The sequence below is a fragment of the Plasmodium yoelii genome, assembly GCF_900002385.2.
Source record: "Plasmodium yoelii strain 17X genome assembly, chromosome: 3".
Taxonomy (NCBI): Eukaryota; Apicomplexa; class Aconoidasida; order Haemosporida; family Plasmodiidae; genus Plasmodium; species Plasmodium yoelii.
The window spans coordinates 793807-816355 of NC_036175.2; the positions used below are offsets into that span (position 1 = coordinate 793807).

Sequence of the window (22549 nt, forward strand, 5' to 3'; positions counted from 1 at the left end):
TCGTATTAATAGAAGTTGCATTATATACGTTAATTTATTTATCATAAGGTATAATAATAGATTAATCGCTATTACATTTTAAACTCCATAATTTTGAGGTATAAATAAATTGGAAATATATTATATTTTAAAATTGTTAATATAATTGGATATAAGAATGTTAATAAAATATAATGTTATAGTTTGTGCTAATAATTATAAATAATATGATATATAGAATATCGCTATTGTTCTAATATAGTAAAATATTATACCAACTACTAATATTGAAATATGTTAAATTTGGGAAACATATACAATTATATATTAATGCAAAGTACATGGAAAAAGTATGTAATAATTAATTTGAAATAATATTTTTATTAGGTTATTATATACATACAAAATATAAATCTATAATTTAAATATATTGTTATTGCGAAATAATATGTTCCAAAATAGTTAATTTAAAACAACAAAATACGGAAATATTCTACATTGGTTTAAAGGATTATTATTGAGTGCACTAATTGTTCCGTTGTACTATACATTGATATAGCAGTAACAATAATAATAGTAATAACAATAGATAAAGTATTAAATACGAACATATGTATTATGTTTATTTGATACACTATATGGGTATAAATTCATTATATATATTATTAAAGGTGTGATCAGATTAAATTGTATGTTTACAATATAAAATGAAATATTATAACATTTATTTAAGTACGCTTTAATGCGATAACATTAGACTACCAGTACCAAGGAAAATAATATTAATAATTCTAAGTTATTTTTAATTTATACATGAATTAAAAACTTTAATGGTAGAAAATATAAGAAATAATTAAACTGTGTAGAATAGGTAAATCTTATATGACTACATCATTGTCTTAAAAAACCATACGTCCCTTATCTCTCCTATCTAAAAGGACAATATAATAACTCATAGTTTTCTATTACACTTAAATTTCATCAATACTTATTTATGTGTTATATATTTAACATTTCCTAAGTATTATTTTAAAAATGACCTACATATAAAAACTTATTTAAGCTTATAAATACGGGTTCATTGCTAATTACCGCTTTAACGGTGGAAAAATATGGAAAACATTATAAAATTACTAAATAAAGAATACTTTTAAATTGGAATATGTAGGAATAAAAATAAAGTTATAGAACTGATTAAAATGAATTATGAATTTGTTTACATTCATTAAAAACGATATAAATTTATATAATTTGCATATAGATGTAAGTAAAATAACTTAATTTGAAAATACTATAATTTTAGTAAAACTGTGGTTTATTGTATTAGAAACAAGTATGTAAATATTTAATATATTTAAAAAAATTACTATTTATGTACTTTAAGGATTATAGTAATAATATAATTATTATTTTTTTAGATTTATAAAGCATTTAATTTTTTGAAGGACAATCATCAAAACATAAGATATAAATATATTCCTTTTCTATGTTCAAAAACACTTTAAATTCTTTATAGAAAGATATCCATTTTTATAATAAAGATATACCAGATGTTAGTAAGAATAACCTTTTTGTATAAAATGCATCATATATTTAATCAAAAGTTTATTAAGCATCACTCTATTTAAGGTAATTTAGCTAATTATCATAAACAAAAATATAACTTTTTTTTAGTAATAACATTATTTTATTATTCTATATTAATTTAATTATTGAAAAACATATAATATATTTAACTACAGACAGCTGTTATATATAGTGCTAAAGTATTTGCGTCACGTATTTGGTGGAGTGTATATAAAAACAGGATGATTGTACCCAATTTACAAATCAAAAATCAAAACCCATTATAATGAATAAGGAAGTGGTATATGCATTTTTTAATAATAATAGTTTCCTTTACATTTTTTTATATTGTATTACATATAAATATCATTAAACTTTATTTCAATCAAATTATCAATAATAAATGTTTTTATTGTTTTTAAATGTTTTCATAGTGTAAAAGGTTCAAGAATATATGGGATGCTTTCCCCGAAGAATTGGACAGTAGTGGAAATTATCAATTTAATAATTTTGAGCTTTTAAATAATGATTGTAATCGTGATAATATTTCAAATAATTATTGTAATATTAATAATATTAATTCAAGTGATTCTTGTAATAATAATAATAATAATAATTTTCTAAGTGATTTCAATAAAATAAGTGCTGGATGTTTATATTTGTTGGATGAATTCATTAAGGATTGTGGTGTGGATCCCTCTCCTGCAAAAAATAACATCAATTTTGTTGATTACATTTTGATATGGTTAAGGTATATGTTGAACCTGAAAAATAGTTATGAATACAATATATTTTGTTTTTATGGTACATACATATTTTATTGTGATAAGTATAATACGAAAAAAAGTGAATTAACTGGTTATAAGAGTTATACGGATATTATAGATGATAAATGGTATTTGTTTAATATTAGAAAAAATAATATATCTAATTTATATAAAGCATTTAAATCATTATGTGAAATGTATAATAAACTTGATGATGAAAATAACGATTGCAATAAATATTTGGAAGATAATGAATTTTTAAAAAAATTTGAAGAGCTTAAGAATGATTCTGAATTTACTGAAGATACTTATAATAGTAAACTATTGTCTATACTATCAAATGATTATGATAATTTTAAAAAGGAATGTAAAAATGCTCAAGATAGCAAATCTCCAGCCCATACAGAGATGAATACACCACAATCTGGTATAGAAAGTACTGAAGAAACTGTCGAAACTGGAAAAATTGGAGTAACTGGACATATTTCTGAAGTTACATCAAGTTCGTCGATAGTAAGCAAATTAATTCCAGTTGTGTCGATATTTGCTGCAATATCAATTTTTTTAGGAATTTCTTATAAGGTAAATAATAAGGAGTTAAAAAATATTTTCATTAAATATGTGCAATTATTAACAAAAACCCATACGTTTCTTAACATTTTATATTAGTATTCGTTATTTGGATTTCGGAAACGATCTCAAAAACATTTAAGAAAAAAGATAAAAAAATAAAGAAGAAAACTGATCATTAATAAATTATTCTGAATATGACGATTGATTTATTTTAAGAAAGTGTCTATTTCGAAGTAATTTTTTATCATAGTTTTTATATTGTTTTTATGTTGTGGGTTAGGGTTGTGCTTGTGGAACCCATATTGGGGTTAGGGTTATGTATTATATTGTATTAATTTTGTACAATTTGAACACTAATTAATTATATATATCATCCCGTATATTTAATCACTAGATGAAGTCAAATTTTTGTAACCCCAAAGGAGCATTATCATTAATATGAAAAGGGTTACATAATATTTTTTCATAATTTATAATATATATAATTTAGTGTTCATATCGATTTAATATGAATAAAAAAAATGTCTATATTGCATATATTAATTCATATTATGATATATCATAATTATTTATTATATAAGCTTGTTAATCATAACTATATTGAATTATGCATAACACAATATGTTTCTTTATTGATAAAACATTTTATTTAGTAAAACTTATTATTTGTATCATTTGTTTTAATTTAAATCATATTTTGATAACCGAACAGTATAATAATATTATATATCGAAGTATAATTATAATTTGATTCATTTGAAACGGTTTCCTACATTATAATATACCTTCAGGTTAATGAGTATATTTATATTGTTAATTAAACATTTACCAATATATAATAGGTAGTCTTAAAATATAGATGTATAAAATACCGATCGAGATTCGACAATACAACAATGCCTATAAAATATATTTTATGCATCTAACATTTTTAGTAATACAACAAAAATCGCACTATATATACAATATTTTTTATGTTTTAATTGTAGTAACTATTCTCTTTTTGTATTAAAATTAATTATTATTAATAGAGTTTCTTTATACGCTTTAATTTATCATAAAGTTATAACATTATATTAATTACTATTCATTTTTAAACTTTATAGATTTGAAGTATATATAAATTATATTTTAAAATAGTTAAAAAATAAAATGTAAGTATATAATAAAATTTAATGTTATAGTTTGCTATAATGCTTATAAACAACTTGGTATATAAAATTAACGTTATTATTCTAATATATATAATATTGTATCAATGGCTAAAACTGAAATATGGTAAATTTGTGAAACATATACAATTACATATTAATGCAAAATATAATGGTATGTAATAATTAATTTAATTTGAATTAATAATATTTTTATTAGGTTATTATATATATAAAATTCACAAATATATTGTTATTGCTAAATAATATGTTCTAAATACTATACTTTAAAACAATGAAACAAAAAAATTACTATTGATTTAAAGTATTTTGATTAAGCGCATTAATTATTCCGTTGTACTATGCAGTGATATAGCAGTAATAAAAATAGTAATAACAATAGATAAAGTATTAAATACGAAAAAATCATTAAATTTATTTGATTCGAATACGTTGATATATATTATTAAACTTGTAATCAGATTAAAATTATATGCACAAAACATCAAATGAAATATAACAGCCTTCAACTAAGTATGTCTTTAATGTGATAATATTAAAGCTAACCTTATCAAGCAAAGTAATATTAATAATTATATAGTTTACTTAAAAATATAGTTTATTATAAAATATAAAAGCAAATTATATATTTAGAAAATAATTCTAAGTCATTATTAATGATTAATTTTATTATGTACATTAATTGAAAGTTTTAAAGGTAGAAAATATAATTAAAATATGTAGAATAAATAAATCTTATATGACTACATTCTTGTCTTAAAAAAACATACTTCCCTTATCTCTCCCCTCAAAGTGCAATATACCAATCTAATACATATATTTTTCTATTATAATTTAAAATTTGTATCAATACTAATTTATGTGTCATATATTTAATATTTAATAAGTATGATTATAAAAACAATATGCATTAACAGTCTTATTTAAGCTTATAAATACGGGTCAGTGCTAATTCTCGTTTTAAACCGTGAGAAAGATGTGCAAAATATATTATAAAATTACCTAATAAGGTATATTTATAAATTGAAATGTATAGGAATAAAAATAAATCTATTTAATGCATTAAAATCATTTTTTAATTTATATATATTAAATAAAAACAATATTAAAATTATGTATATGCAATTAAAAAGAGAACAATGCAACTTATTTTATAAATGTTATAATTTTAATAAAATATTTGTATATATCATAAGAAACAAATATATAAAAATTTAATATATCTTAAAAAATAACTATTTATATACTTTTAAGGATTATAGTAATAATAGAACTTTTTATTTTTTAGATATATACAGTATTTAAGTTTTAGAAGGGCAATCATTAAAACAGAAAATATAAATATATTCCTTTTTTATGTTCAAACATACTTTAAATTATTTATAAAAGTATATTCATTTTTATAATAAAGTTATACCAGATGTTAGTAAGAATAACATTTTTTGTATAAAATTCATTACATATATATTTAATAAAAATTGTATTAAGTAACTCTCTATTTAAGGTAACTTAACTAATTAGCATAAACACAAATTGAACGTTTCTTTGTAATGATATTATTTTATTATTCTATATTAATTTAATTATTGAAAAACTTATAATATATTTAACTACAGATAACTGTTATATATAGGGTAAAGTATTTGCGTCACATATTTGGTCCATCATACATAAAATAGCATGATTCTACTTAATTTACAAATATAAAATGAAATTTCATCACAATGGATAAGAAAGTGGTATATACATTTTTTAATAATAATAGTTTTCTTTACATTTTATGATATTGTATTATATATATCATTAAACTTTATTTTAATAAAATTTTTAATAATTCGCGTTTTTATTAATTGTTTTTAAATACTTTCTTAGTGTGGAACACTCATTTCTATAAGTAACTCGATTTACAAAAATCCGGGCGAAAAAGGAGAATATCAATTTACTATGAATCACAGCATTTTAAATGGGTATTGTAATAATAACATCTGTAGTAATAATTTCGAAAAAATCAATGCTGGATGTTTATATTTGCTTGATGCATTCTTTAAGGATTCTAAATTGTTTGAGTCTGTTGCAAAAAGTAACATAAAAATTGTTGAATACATTATGATATGGTTAAGTAAAATGTTAAGCCGAATCGAAAATACAGAAAACCAGAGTCTACAATTTTTTTATGATATATATATAAATGGTGATAATAATTATAAAAAGCCTATAGAGAAGGTTATAGGGTGTAGTAATTATAAGGAACTTATAGATAAAACAAATATGATGAATATGAAAATTAAAGATATATCTAAATTATATGATGCATTTACTACATTATGTATGATGCATTATGAATTTAATGAACAGACGCCAAATTGCGATAAATATTTGAATTCTGCCAAAATTTTTGTTGACCAATATAAAAAACTTAAGGGAGATTCTAATATTACTGAAAATAGTTCATATGATAAAATATTATATACACTATCAAAGGATTATGATAATTTTAAAAATAAATGTAGTGGTATTAATTGTTCCAATATTTCATCCTTTCCATCGATAGAAATAACAAACAATGCTGTACTCAGTTCTCAACAATTTTCTGAAGATACATCATCAAGTTCGTCGATATCAAAGAACTTATTTATAGTTTTATCGATATTTGGTGCAATAGGATTTTTTTTAGGAATTTCTTATAAGGTAAATAATAAGGAATTAAAGAATATTACATTTAAATATTATTTTAATTATATATATGTAAACGTTAACAAAAAAATAATACGCTTCTTAACATTTTATATTAGTATTCGTTATTTGGATTTCGGAAACGATTTCAAAAACAAAAATTAAGAGAAAAACTAAAAAATATAAAGAAGAGAATGAATCATTAATATATGATTCTAAGAGAGTGACTATTTCAGGAATAGTAATAATGATTGATATATTTTAAGAAACTGTCTATTGGGGAATAATTTTTGCATAATTTGTATATAGTTTTTATGTTGTGGGTCAGGGTTAGATTATATTTGTAAGACCCACATTTGGGTTAGGGCTAAATATTATATTGTATAATTTTGTACAATTTAAACACTAATTAATTATATATATCATCCCGTATATTTAATCACTAGATGAAGTTAAAAATTTGTAACCTCAAAGGAGCATTGTCATTAATATGAAAAGGGCCTTATCACATTTTTTCATTAGTTATAATATATATAATTGAGTGTTCATGCCGATTTAATATGATTAAAATAAAATGTCTATATTGCATATATTAATTCATATTATGCTATATTACAATTGGCTATTATATAAGCCTTGATAACCCAAAGCTATATTGAATTATCCACATCATAATATACAATGCATTCTTTTGTTTGATGAAACATTTTATTTAGTAAAACTTATAACTTGTATCATATTTATTTTTATTTAAACCGTGTTATCCAACTGAAATGTAATAATAGATGTTCATAAAATATCGATCGAGAATCGACAACACAACGATATCTATAAAAGGCATTTTATGCATCTAACATTTTTAATAATCAATAAAAATATGCATATTAATAAAAAATTAAATTATAGATATATGTTTACTATCCTTTTAATTCTTGATTATATATAGTTTCATTTTATTCTAAAGTTTTAATTAATATTGATACAAATAGTTATATATACATTAATTTATTTACTATAAAGATATAATATTAGATTAATTAATATTAATTTTTAAGCTTTATAGTTTTTAAGTATAAATATATTACGTTTAAAATTTTAAAAAAATAAAATATAATTATATTAATAAATTTTTATATCATATTTTGTTCTAATAATTATAAATAATAAGATAGATAGAATAACGTTATTATTATACCCCTATAAAAATAATATAATAAAATACTCTACTAGTAACTAATATTGAAATATTGTTTTTTGTGGAAAATTAATATAATTAAACATTAATATTATCGAAAAGACACATAATAATACATTATAAAGGTATCAATGCTATATATTTGTTAAAGATTCAATTTAGGATTTGTAGTTTTATATTATAAAAATTTGGATCAATAGTGAAAGGGTTAAAGACTCAATTAATATTAAATATCATTTTATTATTCCATATTAACACGTATTATATTATCATTACTTTACCATAGAATTAATAAAATATAGAATATTAATAAATTATTTGAATGTATATCCATTGATAACTATAAAAATAAAATATATAATATAAGAATGAACAGTGCAAAATATTTAGTGAATATTCAATTTAATTTATATATTAAAATAGCAATATATCTTATCTCTCTCCTCTTAAAGGTAATATAAAAACCTAATTAAACATCGTTTTCTATTATACTTTAAAATTTGCATCAATACTTATTTATTTGTTAATATTTACTAAGCATTATTTTAAAAATAATATGCATTCAAAGACTTATTTAAGCTTATCGGTACGGGTTCAGTGCTAATTGTTGTTTTAAAGAATGGAAAATATGCATAAAATAGTTTATAAAATTGCACAATAAGATATACTTCTAAATTGAAGTATATAGGAATAAAAATAAAGTTATCGAACTCATTAAAATGGATTATGAATTTATCTACATTCATTAAAAACAATATAAAATTATTTAATTTGCATAGAAAATGTAATATGTAACTTAATTCGAAAATACTATAGTTTTAATAAAATATGGTATATAGTATTAGAAACAAGTGTATAATTATTTAATATGTTTTAAGAAATGACTATTTATATATTTTAAGGATTATAGTAATAATATAATTTTTATTTTTTTAGATTTATACAGCATTTAATTTTTTGAAGGACAATCATCAAAACATAAGATATAAATATATTCCTTTTCTATGTTCAAAAATGCTTTAAATTCATTATAGAAGGATATCCATTTTTATAATAAATATATACCAGATGTTAGTAAGAATATCATTTTTTGTATAAAATTCATTACATATATATTTAATAAAAATTGTATTAAGCAATCCTCTAAAGTAATTTAGCTAATTATAATAAAAAGGAATAAGCCGTTTCTTTAGTAATAACATTATTTTATTATTCCATATTAATTTAATTATTGAAAAACATATAATATATTTAACTCAGACAGCTGTTATATATTGGGTTAAAGTAATTCGTCACATATTTGGTTCAATGGATATAAAAAGAGAATGATTCTACTTAATTTAAAAATCAAAAATAAAACCCCATAAAAATGAATAAAACTGTGGTATATTTATTTTTTAATAATAATAATTTCCTTTACATTTTTTGATATAGTATTATATATATCATTAAACTTTATTTTATAAGAGTTTCATTAACATATATTTTTATTATACTTTTTTAAATGTTTTTTTAGTGTAAAAAATTTCAGGATGTAAGGAACGCGATTTCCGATCAATTGGACAGTAAAAGAAATTATCAATTTAATGATAATAATAAATTTTCAAATAATTATTGTGATGATATTGATTTTTCAAATGGTTTTTGTAATATTGATTTTAAAAGTGATTTCGATAAAATAAATGCTGGATGTTTATATTTGTTGGATGAATTCATTAAGGATTGTGGTGTGGACCCCTCTACTGCAAAAAATAACATCAATATTGTTGATTACATTATGATATGGTTAAATTATATCATAAACCTGAAATATAGTGAAGAATCAAACATTATAACGTGTTTTTATATTGCATACATGAATGATTGTGATAAGTATAACAAGAAAATAAATGGATGTACTGGTTATAAGGATTATAAGGAACTTTTAGATAAAAAAAATGATGTGTTGAATATGGATAGTAATGATGTACCTAAATTTTATAAAGCATTTAAATCGTTATGTGAACTGTATACTGAATTTGATGAAAACATGTCAAATTGCACAAAATGTTCGGAAAAAGCTGAAGAATTTGTTAAACAATATCAAGAACTTTACAAGGATCATAACACTAAAGACAGTTCATATAGTAAAGTATTGTGTACTTTATCAAATGATTATGATAATTTTAAAAAGAAATATAATGAATCTAAATGTTGTGAATCTTCACCCCTTCCAACGATAGAAAAAGAAAAAATTCTTGAAATATGTGCTGAACAAAATTCTAAAAAAACTAATGTACCAGGATATGATGAATTGTCTGGAGAAATTTCTGAGGCTGCATTATCAGAATTATCACTAGTAAGTAAATTATTTATAGTTTTATCAATATTTGGTGCAATAACAATTTTTTTAGGAATTTCTTATAAGGTAAATAATATGGAATTTAAAAATTATTTTCATTATATATATGTAAATGTTAACAAAAAAATCATATGTTTCTTAACATTTTATATTAGTATTCATTATTTGGATTTCGGAAAAGAGTTCAAAAACATTTAAGAAAAAAGCTAAAAAAATAAAGAAGAAAACTGATCATTAATAAATTATTCTGAATATGACGATTGATTTATTTTAAGAAAGTGTCTATTTCGAAGTATTTTTTGATCATAGTTTTTATATTGTTTTTATGTTGTAGGTCAGGGTTGTGTTTGCGGAACCCATATTTGGGTTAGGATTAAGTATTATATTGTATTAATTTTTTATAATTTGAACACTAATTAAATATATGTATCATCCCATATGTTTGATCACGATATCAAGTTTAAATATGCAACCAAGGAGGGGTATAAGCTAATATGAATGGGGTTGTATAACATATTTTCATAATTTCTAATATATACAATTTAGTGTTCATATCGATTTAATATGAATAAAAAAATGTTTATATTGCATATATTAATTCATATTATGATATATCATAATTATTTATTATATAAGCTTGTTAATCATAACTATATTGAATTATGCATAACACAATATGTTTCTTTATTGATAAAACATTTTATTTAGTAAAACTTATTATTTGTATCATTTGTTTTAATTTAAATCATATTTTGATAACCGAACAGTATAATAATATTATATATCAGAGTATAAATTATAATTAGATTCATTTGAAGCAATTGCCTACATTATAATATACCTTCATATTAATGATTATATTTTTAATGTTAATTAAAAATATTACCAATATATAATAGGTAATCATAAAATATAGATGCATGGGATATCGATCGAGATTCGACAATACAACGATATCTATAAAATATGTTTTATGTATCTAACATTTTTAGTAATACAATAAAAATATGTATATTAATAAAAAATTATATTATAAATATATGTATACTATCCTTTTAATTTTTGATTTTATATAGTTTCATTTTATGCTAAAGTTTTAAATTCAAATAATAGAGATACTTATATATACATTAATTTATTTACCATAAAGGTATAATATTATATTAGTCACTTTAATTCTTAAACTTTATAGTTTTGAGGCACAAATAAATTATTTTTTAAATAATTAAAAGAAAAAATATAAGTATATTAATAAAGTTTAATATTATATTTTGTTCTAATAATTATAAATTATGTTATAGATATGATGCGTTATTATTATATGCCTATACATATAATCTAGTAAATTACCAATAACTAATATTGAAATAATGTTTTAATGTGAACCTTCATATAATAAACATTAATATTATCGAAAAGATAAATAATAATGCATTATAATGATATAATTTTTATATATTTGTTAAAGATTCAATTTTGGATATTTGGTTTTATATTCTAAAAATATGAATCAATGGTGAAAGGGTTAAAGGCTCAATTTATGTTAAATGCCATTTGATTATTCCATATTAACGCGTATTATATTATCATTGTTTTATCGTAGAATTCATAAAATATAGAATTTTTAATAAATTATTTGAATGATATACATTGATAACTATGACAGTAGAATATATAAGATAAAATTAAGTATGTAAAATATTTAACGAATATTCAATTTAATTTATATATTAAAAGAGAAAATATATCTTATCTCTCTCCTACTAAAGGGTAATATAAAAACCTAATACATATAGTTTTCTATTACACTTAAAAATTTCATCAATAATTATTTATGTGTTAATATTTAATGTTTCTAAGTATTATTTTAAAAACGATCTACATATAAAAACTTATTTAAGCTTATAAATACGGGTTCAGTGCTAATTGCCACTTTAACGGTGGAAAAATATGGAAAACATTATAAAATTACTAAATAAAGAATACTTCTAAATTGGAATATATAGGAATGAAAATAAAGTTATAGAACTCATTAAAATGAATTATGAATTTATCTACATTCATTAAAACAATATAAATTTATATAATTTGCATAGAAAGGAAACAATGCAACTTAATTTGAAAATACTATAATTTTAATAAAACATGGTATATAGTATTAGAAACAAGTGTATAATTATCTAATATATTTAAAAAAATGACTATTTATATACTTTAAGGATTATAGTAATTATATAATTTTTATTTTTTTTAATTTATACAGTATTTAATTTTTTGAAGGACAATCATCAAAACATAATATATAAATATATTCCTTTTCTATGTTCAAACATACTTTAAATTATTTATAGAAGGATATCCCTTTTATAATAAAGATATATCAGATGTTAGTAAGAATATAATTTTTTGTATAAAATGCATTACATATATATTTAATAAAAATTGTATTAAGCAACTCTCTATTTAAGGTAACTTAGCTAATTAGAATAAACACAAATACAACGTTTCTTTAGTAATAACATTATTTTATTATTCCATATTAATTTAATTATTGAAAAACATATAATATATTTAACTACAGACAGCTGTTATATATTGGGTTAAAGTATTTATGTCACATATTGGTGGCATTGTATATAAAACAGCATGAGTTTATTCAATTTATAAATAAAAAATAAAATCCCATTATAATGAGTATTGAAGTGGTATATAATTTTTTAATAATAATAATTTCCTTTACATTTTTTGATATTTTATTACATATAAATATCATTAAACTTTATTTTAATAATTTGCGTTTTTATTAATTGTTTTTAAATGTTTTCTTAGTGTAAAAGGTTCAAGAATGTAAGGGAATGGTTATCTCATGAAGTGATTGTAGGACATAATATAAATATTAATGAAAAATTGAACAAATATTGTGATAATGGATCATGTGATGCTCCTTTCGGAAAAGTTAATGCTGGATGTTTATATTTGTTTGATGAGTTCTTTGCGGGTTATACTCCGTTTAATGATGTTGCAAAAAGAAAGATCAATATTGTTGATTACATTTTGATATGGTTAGGGTATATGTTAAACCTTATCAAAATTAATGAAAACGGCACTATAGACCTTTTTTATGAAACATATATAAATAATGATCAGAAGTATAACACCCCAATAGATGGTGTTACTGGTTATAAGACTTATAATGAACTTATATATATAAAAGAAGATTTGATGAGTATTGATATTAAAGCTATGTCTAAATTTTATGATGCATTTATATTATTATGTGACATTTGTACTGGGGTTGATGAAAATAGGTCAAATTGCGATAATAATTTAGAAAACGCTAAAAAATTTGCTAAAAAATATGATGAGCTTAATGAAGATTATTATAATGGTAGAGACAGCCCCTATAATCAATTATTATCTACATTATCAGATGATTATTATAATTTAAAAAGTATATGTTATGATTTTCCATTACTTCCAACATATTCACGAAAATTTGTAATAAAAAGCACACTAATTCCAATTGCATTTATATTTGTTGCAGTATCAATTTTCTTGGGAATTGCATATAAGGTAAATAATAAGTCAATTAAACAATATATTCAGCACTGATTAAATTGTGAATATAAATAAATTATACATTTTTTAAAATTTTTATATTAGTATTCGTTATTTGGATTTCGGAAACGATCTCAAAAGCAATGTTTAAGAGAAAAAATAAAAAATATAAAGAAGAAACTGATCATTAATAAATTATTCTAAATATGACGATTGATTTATTTTAAGAAACTGTCTATTCCGAAGTAATTTTTGATCATAGTTTTTATGTTGTGGAACCCATATTGGGGTTAGGGATAAGTATTACATTGCATTTAATGTTTTATAACTTAAACACTAATTTAATATATGTATCACCCCCTATGTTTAATTTCGAAATGAAGTTAAAAATATGTACTCCCAAGTAGCATTTCCATTAATATGAAAAGGACCATATAACTTTTTTTCATAAGTTATAATATATATAATTGAGTGTTAATATATATTTAATATGATTAAAGTAAAATAACTATATTACATATATTAATTCATATTATGATATATCATAATTGCCTATATAAAAGTTAATATTTGGTTATATTGAATTATGCATATCATAATATGTTTCTTTATTTAATGAAAATTTTATTTAGTAAAACTTATAACTTGTATCATATTTATTTTTATTTAAATGTGTTATCCAACTGAAATGTAATAATAGATGTTCATAAAATATAGATTCATATGTATCGATCGAGAATCGACAATACAACATTATCTATAAAATATTATTATGCTTCTAAGATTTTTTTAATTTTTAAATGTAGTTACTATAATCTTCTTGTATTAATAGAAGTTGGTTCATACGCTTTAATTTATTTATCATAAAGGTATAATAGTAGATTAATCAGTATTAATTTTTAAATTATATATTTCGAGGTATAAATATATTATATTTTAATATAGTTAAATAAAATATAAGTATATTAATAAATTTTAATATTATAGATATGATGCACTATTATATGCCTATACATATAATCTAGAAATTACAAATAGTTAATATTAAAATATTGTTTTATTGTGAAACCTTCACATAATTTAATATTAATATTATCGAAAAGACATAATAATACATTATAAAGGTATCAATGCTATATATTTGTTAATGATCCAATTTGGAAATTGTAGTTTTATATTCTAAAAATATGGATTAATGGAGAAAGGGTTAAATACTTAATATTAAATATCATTTTATTATTCCATGTTATATTATCATTGTTTTTTGTAGAATTAATAAAATATAGAATTTTTAGTAAATTATTTGAATGTATATACATTGATAACTATAACAATAAAATATATGTGATAAAAATAAACTATGTAGAACATTTAATGAATATTTATCTAAATTTATATATTAAAATAGCAATATATCTTATCTCTCTCCTCTTAAGGTAATATAACAACCTAATTAAACATAGTTTTCTATTATACTTTAAAATATTATTAATATATATTTATATGTTAATATTTACTAAGCAATATTTTAAAAATAATATACATTCAAAGACTTATTTAAGCTTATAGGTACGGGTTCAGTGCTAATTGTTGTTTTAAAGAATGGAAAATATGCATAAAATAGTTTATAAAATTGCACAATAAGATATACTTCTAAATTGAAGTATATAGGAATAAAAATAAAGTTATCGAACTCATTAAAATGGATTATGAATTTATCTACATTCATTAAAAACAATATAAATTTATATAATTTGCATAGAGATGTAAGTAACATAACTTAATTTGAAAACATTATAATTTTAATAAAGCATTGTATATAGTATTAGAAGCAAATATATAAAAGTTTAATATATTTTAAGGATTATAGTAATAACATAATTTTTATTTTTTAGATTTATACAGTATTTAAATTTTTGAAGGACATTCATTAAAACATAAGATATAAATATATTTCTTTTCTATGTTCAAACATACTTTAAATTCATTATAAGTGTATATTCATTTTTATAATATAGTTATACAAAATGTTAGTAAGAATGCATTTCTTGTATAAAATGCATCATATATATATTTAATCAAAAGTGTATTAAACAATCCTCTATTTAAGGTAATTTAGCTAATTGTCATAAAATAAGTATAATATAATTTTAGTAATACTACTATTTTATTATTCTATATTAATTTAATTATTGAAAAACTTATAGTATATTTAACTACAGACAGTTATATATAGGGTTAAAGTATTTGCGTCTCATATTTGGTGCATCGTATATAAAATAGCATGATTCTACTCAATTTACAAATCAAAAATAAAATCCCATCACTATGGATAAGGACGTGGTATATGCATTTTTTAATAATGATAATTTCCTTTATATTTTTTGATATTGACCATATATAAATATCATTAAACTTTATTTTAATAAAACTTTTAATAATTCGCGTTTTTATTAATTGTTTTTAACCGCTTTCTTAGTGTCAAACGTTCACTGCTTTAAGGAACTCGTTTTCCTATGTGGACAAAGATGAAAGCTATCAATTTGTAAATGATGAAGATTTCCAAAAGTACTGTACTGATGTAAATTGTGATGATGATGCCGGTAAAATTAATGCTAGATGTTTATATATTTTTGATACATTCTTTAAGGATAAGTCTGAGTTTGAAACGGTTGCAAAAGGAAACATCTTTATTGTTCAATACATTTTGATATGGTTAAGTTATGTGTTAAGTCTGATCAAAAGTGAAGAAAACGACAGTATAGGCTCTTTTTATAAAAAATATATAAATGAAAGTAATAAGTATACTAATAATATAACATATACTGGTCTTTATAAAGGTTATAAGGATCTTATAGATGAAAATAATTATATTTTAAGTATGGATAAGAGCATTATATCTAAATTATATGATTCATTTAGTACATTATGTGACATATATATTGAGTTTGATGCAAACGACTCAAATTGCGAGAAATCTTCTGAAAAAGCTCGTCAATTTGTTGAAACATATAAAAAAATTATCATAGATCATAACATTGGTGAAAATATCCGCTATTTTTATGTATTGATTAATTTATTAACTGATTATGGCAATTTAAAAAAAAAATGTGGAATTTTCCCATCCACTCCAGATATAAAAAAAATAATTTCTGAAGCTACATCAAGTTCGATAGCAAACAAATTAATTCCAATTTTATCGATATTAGTTGCAATACCAATTTTCTTGGGAATTGCTTATAAGGTAAATAATAAGGAATTAAAAAAAAAATTATTATATATATGCAAACATTAACAAAGAAAACGTATGCTTCTTAACATTTTATATTAGTATTCGTTATTTGGATTTCGGAAACGAGGTCAAAAACAACATTTAAGAGAAAAGCTAAAAAAATAAAGAAGAAAATGGATCATTAATATATTATTCGAAGAGTAGTGATTATTCCATGAATAGTAATAATGATTAATATATTTTAAGAAATTGTCTATTTCGAAGTAATTTTTGCATAATTTTTATATAGTTTTTATGTTGTGGTACCCATATTTGGGTTAGGGCTAAGTATTACATTGCATTTAATTTTTTATAACTTAAATACTAATTTAATATATGTATCATCCCGTATGTTTAATCACATATAAAGTCTAAATATGCAACCAAAAAGTGGATATAACCATTAATGTGGAAGGGGTTACATAACATATTTTATAAGTTATAATATATATAATTGAGTGTTCATGCCGATTTAATATGATTTAAATAAAATGTCTATATTGCATATATTAATTCATATTATGATATATCATAATTATTTATTATTTAAGCTTGATAATAATAACTATATTGAATTATGCATATAATATGTTTCTTTATTTGATGAAAAATTTATTTAGCAAAAATTATTATTTGTACCATATTTATTTTGATTCAAATCTTATTTTTATAAACGAACAGTATAATAATTTTATATATCGGAGTATAATTATAATTTGATTCATTTGGAACGGTTTCCTACATTATAATATACCTTCAGGTTAATGGGTATATTTATATTGTTAATTAAACATTTACCAATATATAATAGGTAGTCATAAATATAGATTCATAAAATATCGATCGAAGTTCGACAACACAACATTATCTATAACAGGCATGTTATGCATCTAACATTTTTAATAATACAATAAAAATATACATATTAATAAAAAATTACATTATAGATATAGGTATACTATCCTTTTAATGTTTGATTATATTTAGTTTCATTTATGCTAAAGTTTTAAATTCAAATTATAGAAATAGTTCTGTATACATTAATTTATTTACTATAAAGGTATAATATTAGATTAATCACTATTAATTTTGAACTTTATAGTTTTGAGGTATATATAAATTGGAAACATATATTAAAATAGTTAAAAAATAAAATATAAGTATATTAATAAATTTTTTATCATATTTTATTCTAATAATTATAAATAATATCATAGATATAATGCGTTAATATTATATACTTATACATATAAACTAGTAAAATGCTATACCAATAAATAATACTGAAATATGTTAAATTTAGGAAGCATATACAATTATATATTAATGAAAAGTATATATAAAAAGTATGTAATAATTAATTTAATTTGAATTAATAATATTTTTATTAGGTTATTATATATATATAATTCACAAATATATTGTTATTGCTAAATAATATATGTTATAAAATACTTGATTTAAAAACTATGAAACGAGGAAATATTATACATTGATTTAAAGTATTTTATTAAGCGTATTAATTATTTCGTTGTACTATACAGTGATATAGCAGTAACAATAATAATAGTAATAACAATAGATAAAGTATTAAATACGAACAAATCATTAAATTCATTTGATTCGAATACGTTGATATATATTATTAAACTTGTAATAAGATTAAAATTATATCCACAAAACATCCAATGAAATATTATAACATTTATTTAAGTATGCTTTAATGTGATAATATTAGACTACCAGTACCAAGCAAAATAATATTAATAATTATATAGTTTTCTTAAAAATATAGTTTATTATAAAATATAAAAGCAAACTATATATTTAGAAAAGTAATAATTCTAAGTTATTTTTAATGTATACATGAACTGAAAGTTTAATGTTAAAGAAATACAAGACATAATTAGTTATATAGAATAGGTAAATCTTATATGGCTACATAATTGTCTTAAAAAAGCATACTTCCCTTATCTCTCCTCTCAAAGTGCAATATACCAACCTAATTACACATGTTTTTCTATTATACTTTAAAATTTGCATCAATAGTTATTTATATGTTTAATATTTACTAAGTATTATTTTAAAAACAATATACATTTAAAGACTTATTTAAACTTATAAATACGGGACGAGTGCTAGTTGTCGTTTTAAACCGTGAGAAAGATGTGCAAAATATATTATAAAATTATCTAATAAGGTATATTTCTAAATTTAATTATATAGGAATAAAACTAAAGTTATATGATTCATTAAAATGGATTATGAATTTATCTATATTAAATAAAAACAATATTAAAATTATGTATATGCAATTAAAAAAGTGAATATTATACTTATTTTGTAAATGTTATAGTTTTATAAAAAGCTATATTATATATAATAAAAAAAAAATATAAAAATTTAATATATTAAAAAAAATTATTATTTATATACTTTTAAGGATTATAGTAATAATATAATTTTTTATTTTTTAAATTTATACAATATTAAGTTTTAGAAGGGTAATCATTAAAACATAAAATATAAATATATACTTTTTTTATGTTCAAACATACTTTAAATTGTTTATAAAATTATATCCATTTTTATAATAAAGTTATACCATATTTATTAATAATAGTAATTTTTTGTATAAAATGCATCATATTTATATTTAACCAAAACTGTATTAAGCATCCCTCTATTTAAGGTAATTTAGCTAATTGTCATAAAATAAGTATAATATGATTTTAGTAATACTACTATATTATTATTTTATATGAAGTTAATTATTTAAAAACTTATAATATATTTAACTACAGACAGTTGTTATTTATAGGGTTAAATTATTTGCGTCACATATTGGGAGCAGTGTATATAAAACAGCATGATTTTATTAAATTTACAAATCAAAAATAAAATTCCATTATAATGAATAAACAAGTGGTATATGCATTTTTGATATTGTATAATATTTAAATATCATTAAACTTTATTTTAATAAAATGTTCAATAATATACATTTCTAATAATTTTTTTTAAATGTTTTCTTAGTGTGGAAAATTTATGAATGTATGGGAGTTTTTCCCCGATAAATTGAATGAAGGAAAATATGAATTTATAAATAACAATTTCTTAGATGGTTATTGTGTTAGTTATAGTTGTGATAATGATTTCGAAAAAATTAGTGCTGGATTATTTTATTTGCTTAATCAATTCTTTGGGCCTTCTGGTTTGTTTAAGAATAATGCAAAAAGTAACCCCTATATTGTTAATTACATTATGATATGGTTAAGTTATATGTTAAACCTAAAGGAAAATGTATCAAACAACAGTCTAAAATATTTTTATAATACAGATATACAAAATAATCAAAAGTATACAAATTCTATAGCGGGTTTTACGGAGTATAATAATTATAAGGAACTTTTAGACGATAAAAAAATTGTGAATATTGATATTAATAATATGTCTAAATTTTATGATGCATTTAAATCATTATGCACCATGTATTATGAATTTAATGGAGATAATAAAAAATGCAAGAAATATTTGGATGATGATAGTGTTGATAATGAATTTGTTAAAAATTATAAAAAACTTAAGGGAGATTCTAGTATTAGTGAAAACAGTTCATATAAACAAATATTGTCTACATTATTAACTGATTATGATAATTTTAAAAATTTATGTAAAGAAGCTAAATCTAGTAATATTTCATCTCCTTCAGAGGTAGCAACAGAGATTTCTCCACTATCATCTGGAAATACATCATCAAGTTCGTCGATAGGAAACAAATTATTTACAGTTTTATCGATATTTGGTGCAATAGCATTTCTTTTAGGAATTTCTTATAAGGTAAATAATAAGGAATTTAAAAACTATTTGCATTAAATATATGCAAACGTTAACAAATAAATCATACGTTTCTTAACATTTTATATTAGTATTCGTTATTTGGATTTCGGAAACGATTTCAAAAACAAAAATTAAGAGAAAAAGTAAAAAATATAAAGAAGAGAATCAATCGTTAATATATGATTCGAAGAGAGTGACTATTTCAGGAATAGTAATAATGGTTGGTATACGATAAGAAACTGTCTATTGAGAAGTAATTTTTGGTCACAATTTTTGCATAATTTTTATATAGTTTTTATGTTGTGGGTCAGGGTTCAAGATATGTTTATGTTGTGAGACACATATTGGGGTTAGGGCTAAGTATTATATCTTTATTTATTTTTTTATAATTTAAACACTAATTTAATATATGTATCATTCCGTATGTTTAATCAAAAGATGAAGTTAAAAAGTCAAAATATGCAACCAAAAGGGGAATAATCTAACATGAAAGGAATCAATACCAATTTTCCCATAAAGTATAATATATACATTTGTGTGTTTATGCCGATTTAATATGATTAAAATAAAATGTCTATATTGCATATATGAATATAGATATTGATTATATATGAATTTATATTATGCTTTATCATAATTGCCTATTATATAAGCCTTGATACCCAAAGCTATATTGAATTATGCATATCATAATATATTTCTTTATTTTATGAAAATTTTATTTAGTAAAACTTATAATTTGTATCATATTTATTTTGATTCAAATCATTTTATCCAACTGAACTATAATAATATATATTCATAAAATGTCGATCGAGAATCGACAACACAACGATATCTATAAAAGACATTTTATGTATCTAACATTTTTAATAATCAATAAAAATATGCATATTAATAAAAAAATAAATTATAGATATATGTATACTATCTTTTAAAATAACAATTATGTATAGTATCATTTTATCCTAATGTTTTAAATTTAAATAATAGAGATATTAATATATACATTAATTTATTTACTATAAAGGTATACTATTAGATTAACCACTATTAATTTTGAACTTTATAGTTTTGAGGTATATTTAAATTGGAAACATATATTTAAATAGTTAAAAAATAAAATATAAGTATATTAACAAATTTTTAATAATATTTTGTTCTAATAATTATAAATAATATGATAGATAGAATAACGTTAATGTTATATGCCTATACATATAAATTAATAAAATATTATTCAATAACTAATATTGAAATATTGTTATATTGTGAAACCTTCATATAATTAAACATTAGTATTAATTTTATAGAGAAGGCAAATAATAATACATTATAAGGGTATTAATGTTATGTTTTTGTTAAAAGTTCAATTTTGAATATGTGGTTTTATATTCAAAAAAAATAGATAAATAAAGAAACTGTTAAAGACTCAATTATGTTAAATATCATTTTATTATTCCATATTAACGCATATTATATTGTCGTTGTTTTACCATAGAATTCATAAAATATAGAATTTTTAATAAATTATTTGAACGATATACATTAACTATAACAGTAGAATATATAAGATAAAATTATGTATAATATTTAGCGAAATATATATATTAA

At 20.2% G+C, this 22549-nt stretch overlaps 6 protein-coding genes across 6 annotated transcripts; all 6 read left to right on the plus strand.

Moving 5' to 3' along the window:
• Positions 1 to 1831: 1831 nt before the first annotated feature.
• PY17X_0321101 (PIR protein) lies at positions 1832 to 3044 on the plus strand (the record flags this gene model as incomplete). The annotated part of the gene is made up of 3 exons (XM_034637720.1): positions 1832 to 1846; positions 1980 to 2894; positions 2982 to 3044. 3 exons carry the CDS (start codon positions 1832 to 1834, stop codon positions 3042 to 3044), a joined length of 993 nt encoding a protein of 330 aa, XP_034493367.1.
• A 2737-nt stretch (positions 3045 to 5781) lies between these two features.
• On the plus strand, positions 5782 to 6936 carry PY17X_0321201 (PIR protein; the record flags this gene model as incomplete). Its single annotated transcript, XM_022957126.1, has 3 exons — positions 5782 to 5796; positions 5930 to 6745; positions 6850 to 6936. 3 exons carry the CDS (start codon positions 5782 to 5784, stop codon positions 6934 to 6936), a joined length of 918 nt encoding a protein of 305 aa, XP_022811064.1.
• Positions 6937 to 9294: 2358 nt separating this feature from the next.
• On the plus strand, positions 9295 to 10484 carry PY17X_0321301 (PIR protein; the record flags this gene model as incomplete). The annotated part of the gene is made up of 3 exons (XM_022957133.1): positions 9295 to 9309; positions 9442 to 10332; positions 10422 to 10484. The coding sequence occupies 3 exons, from the start codon at positions 9295 to 9297 to the stop codon at positions 10482 to 10484; spliced, it is 969 nt and encodes a 322-aa protein (XP_022811065.1).
• Positions 10485 to 12956: 2472 nt separating this feature from the next.
• Positions 12957 to 14028, plus strand: PY17X_0321401 (PIR protein; the record flags this gene model as incomplete). Its single annotated transcript, XM_022957139.1, has 3 exons — positions 12957 to 12971; positions 13096 to 13839; positions 13930 to 14028. The coding sequence occupies 3 exons, from the start codon at positions 12957 to 12959 to the stop codon at positions 14026 to 14028; spliced, it is 858 nt and encodes a 285-aa protein (XP_022811066.1).
• Positions 14029 to 16152: 2124 nt separating this feature from the next.
• PY17X_0321501 (PIR protein) lies at positions 16153 to 17221 on the plus strand (the record flags this gene model as incomplete). Its single annotated transcript, XM_022957143.2, has 3 exons — positions 16153 to 16167; positions 16304 to 17068; positions 17156 to 17221. 3 exons carry the CDS (start codon positions 16153 to 16155, stop codon positions 17219 to 17221), a joined length of 846 nt encoding a protein of 281 aa, XP_022811067.2.
• A 2787-nt stretch (positions 17222 to 20008) lies between these two features.
• Positions 20009 to 21111, plus strand: PY17X_0321601 (PIR protein; the record flags this gene model as incomplete). The annotated part of the gene is made up of 3 exons (XM_022957777.1): positions 20009 to 20023; positions 20132 to 20935; positions 21025 to 21111. The coding sequence occupies 3 exons, from the start codon at positions 20009 to 20011 to the stop codon at positions 21109 to 21111; spliced, it is 906 nt and encodes a 301-aa protein (XP_022811167.1).
• Positions 21112 to 22549: the final 1438 nt, after the last annotated feature.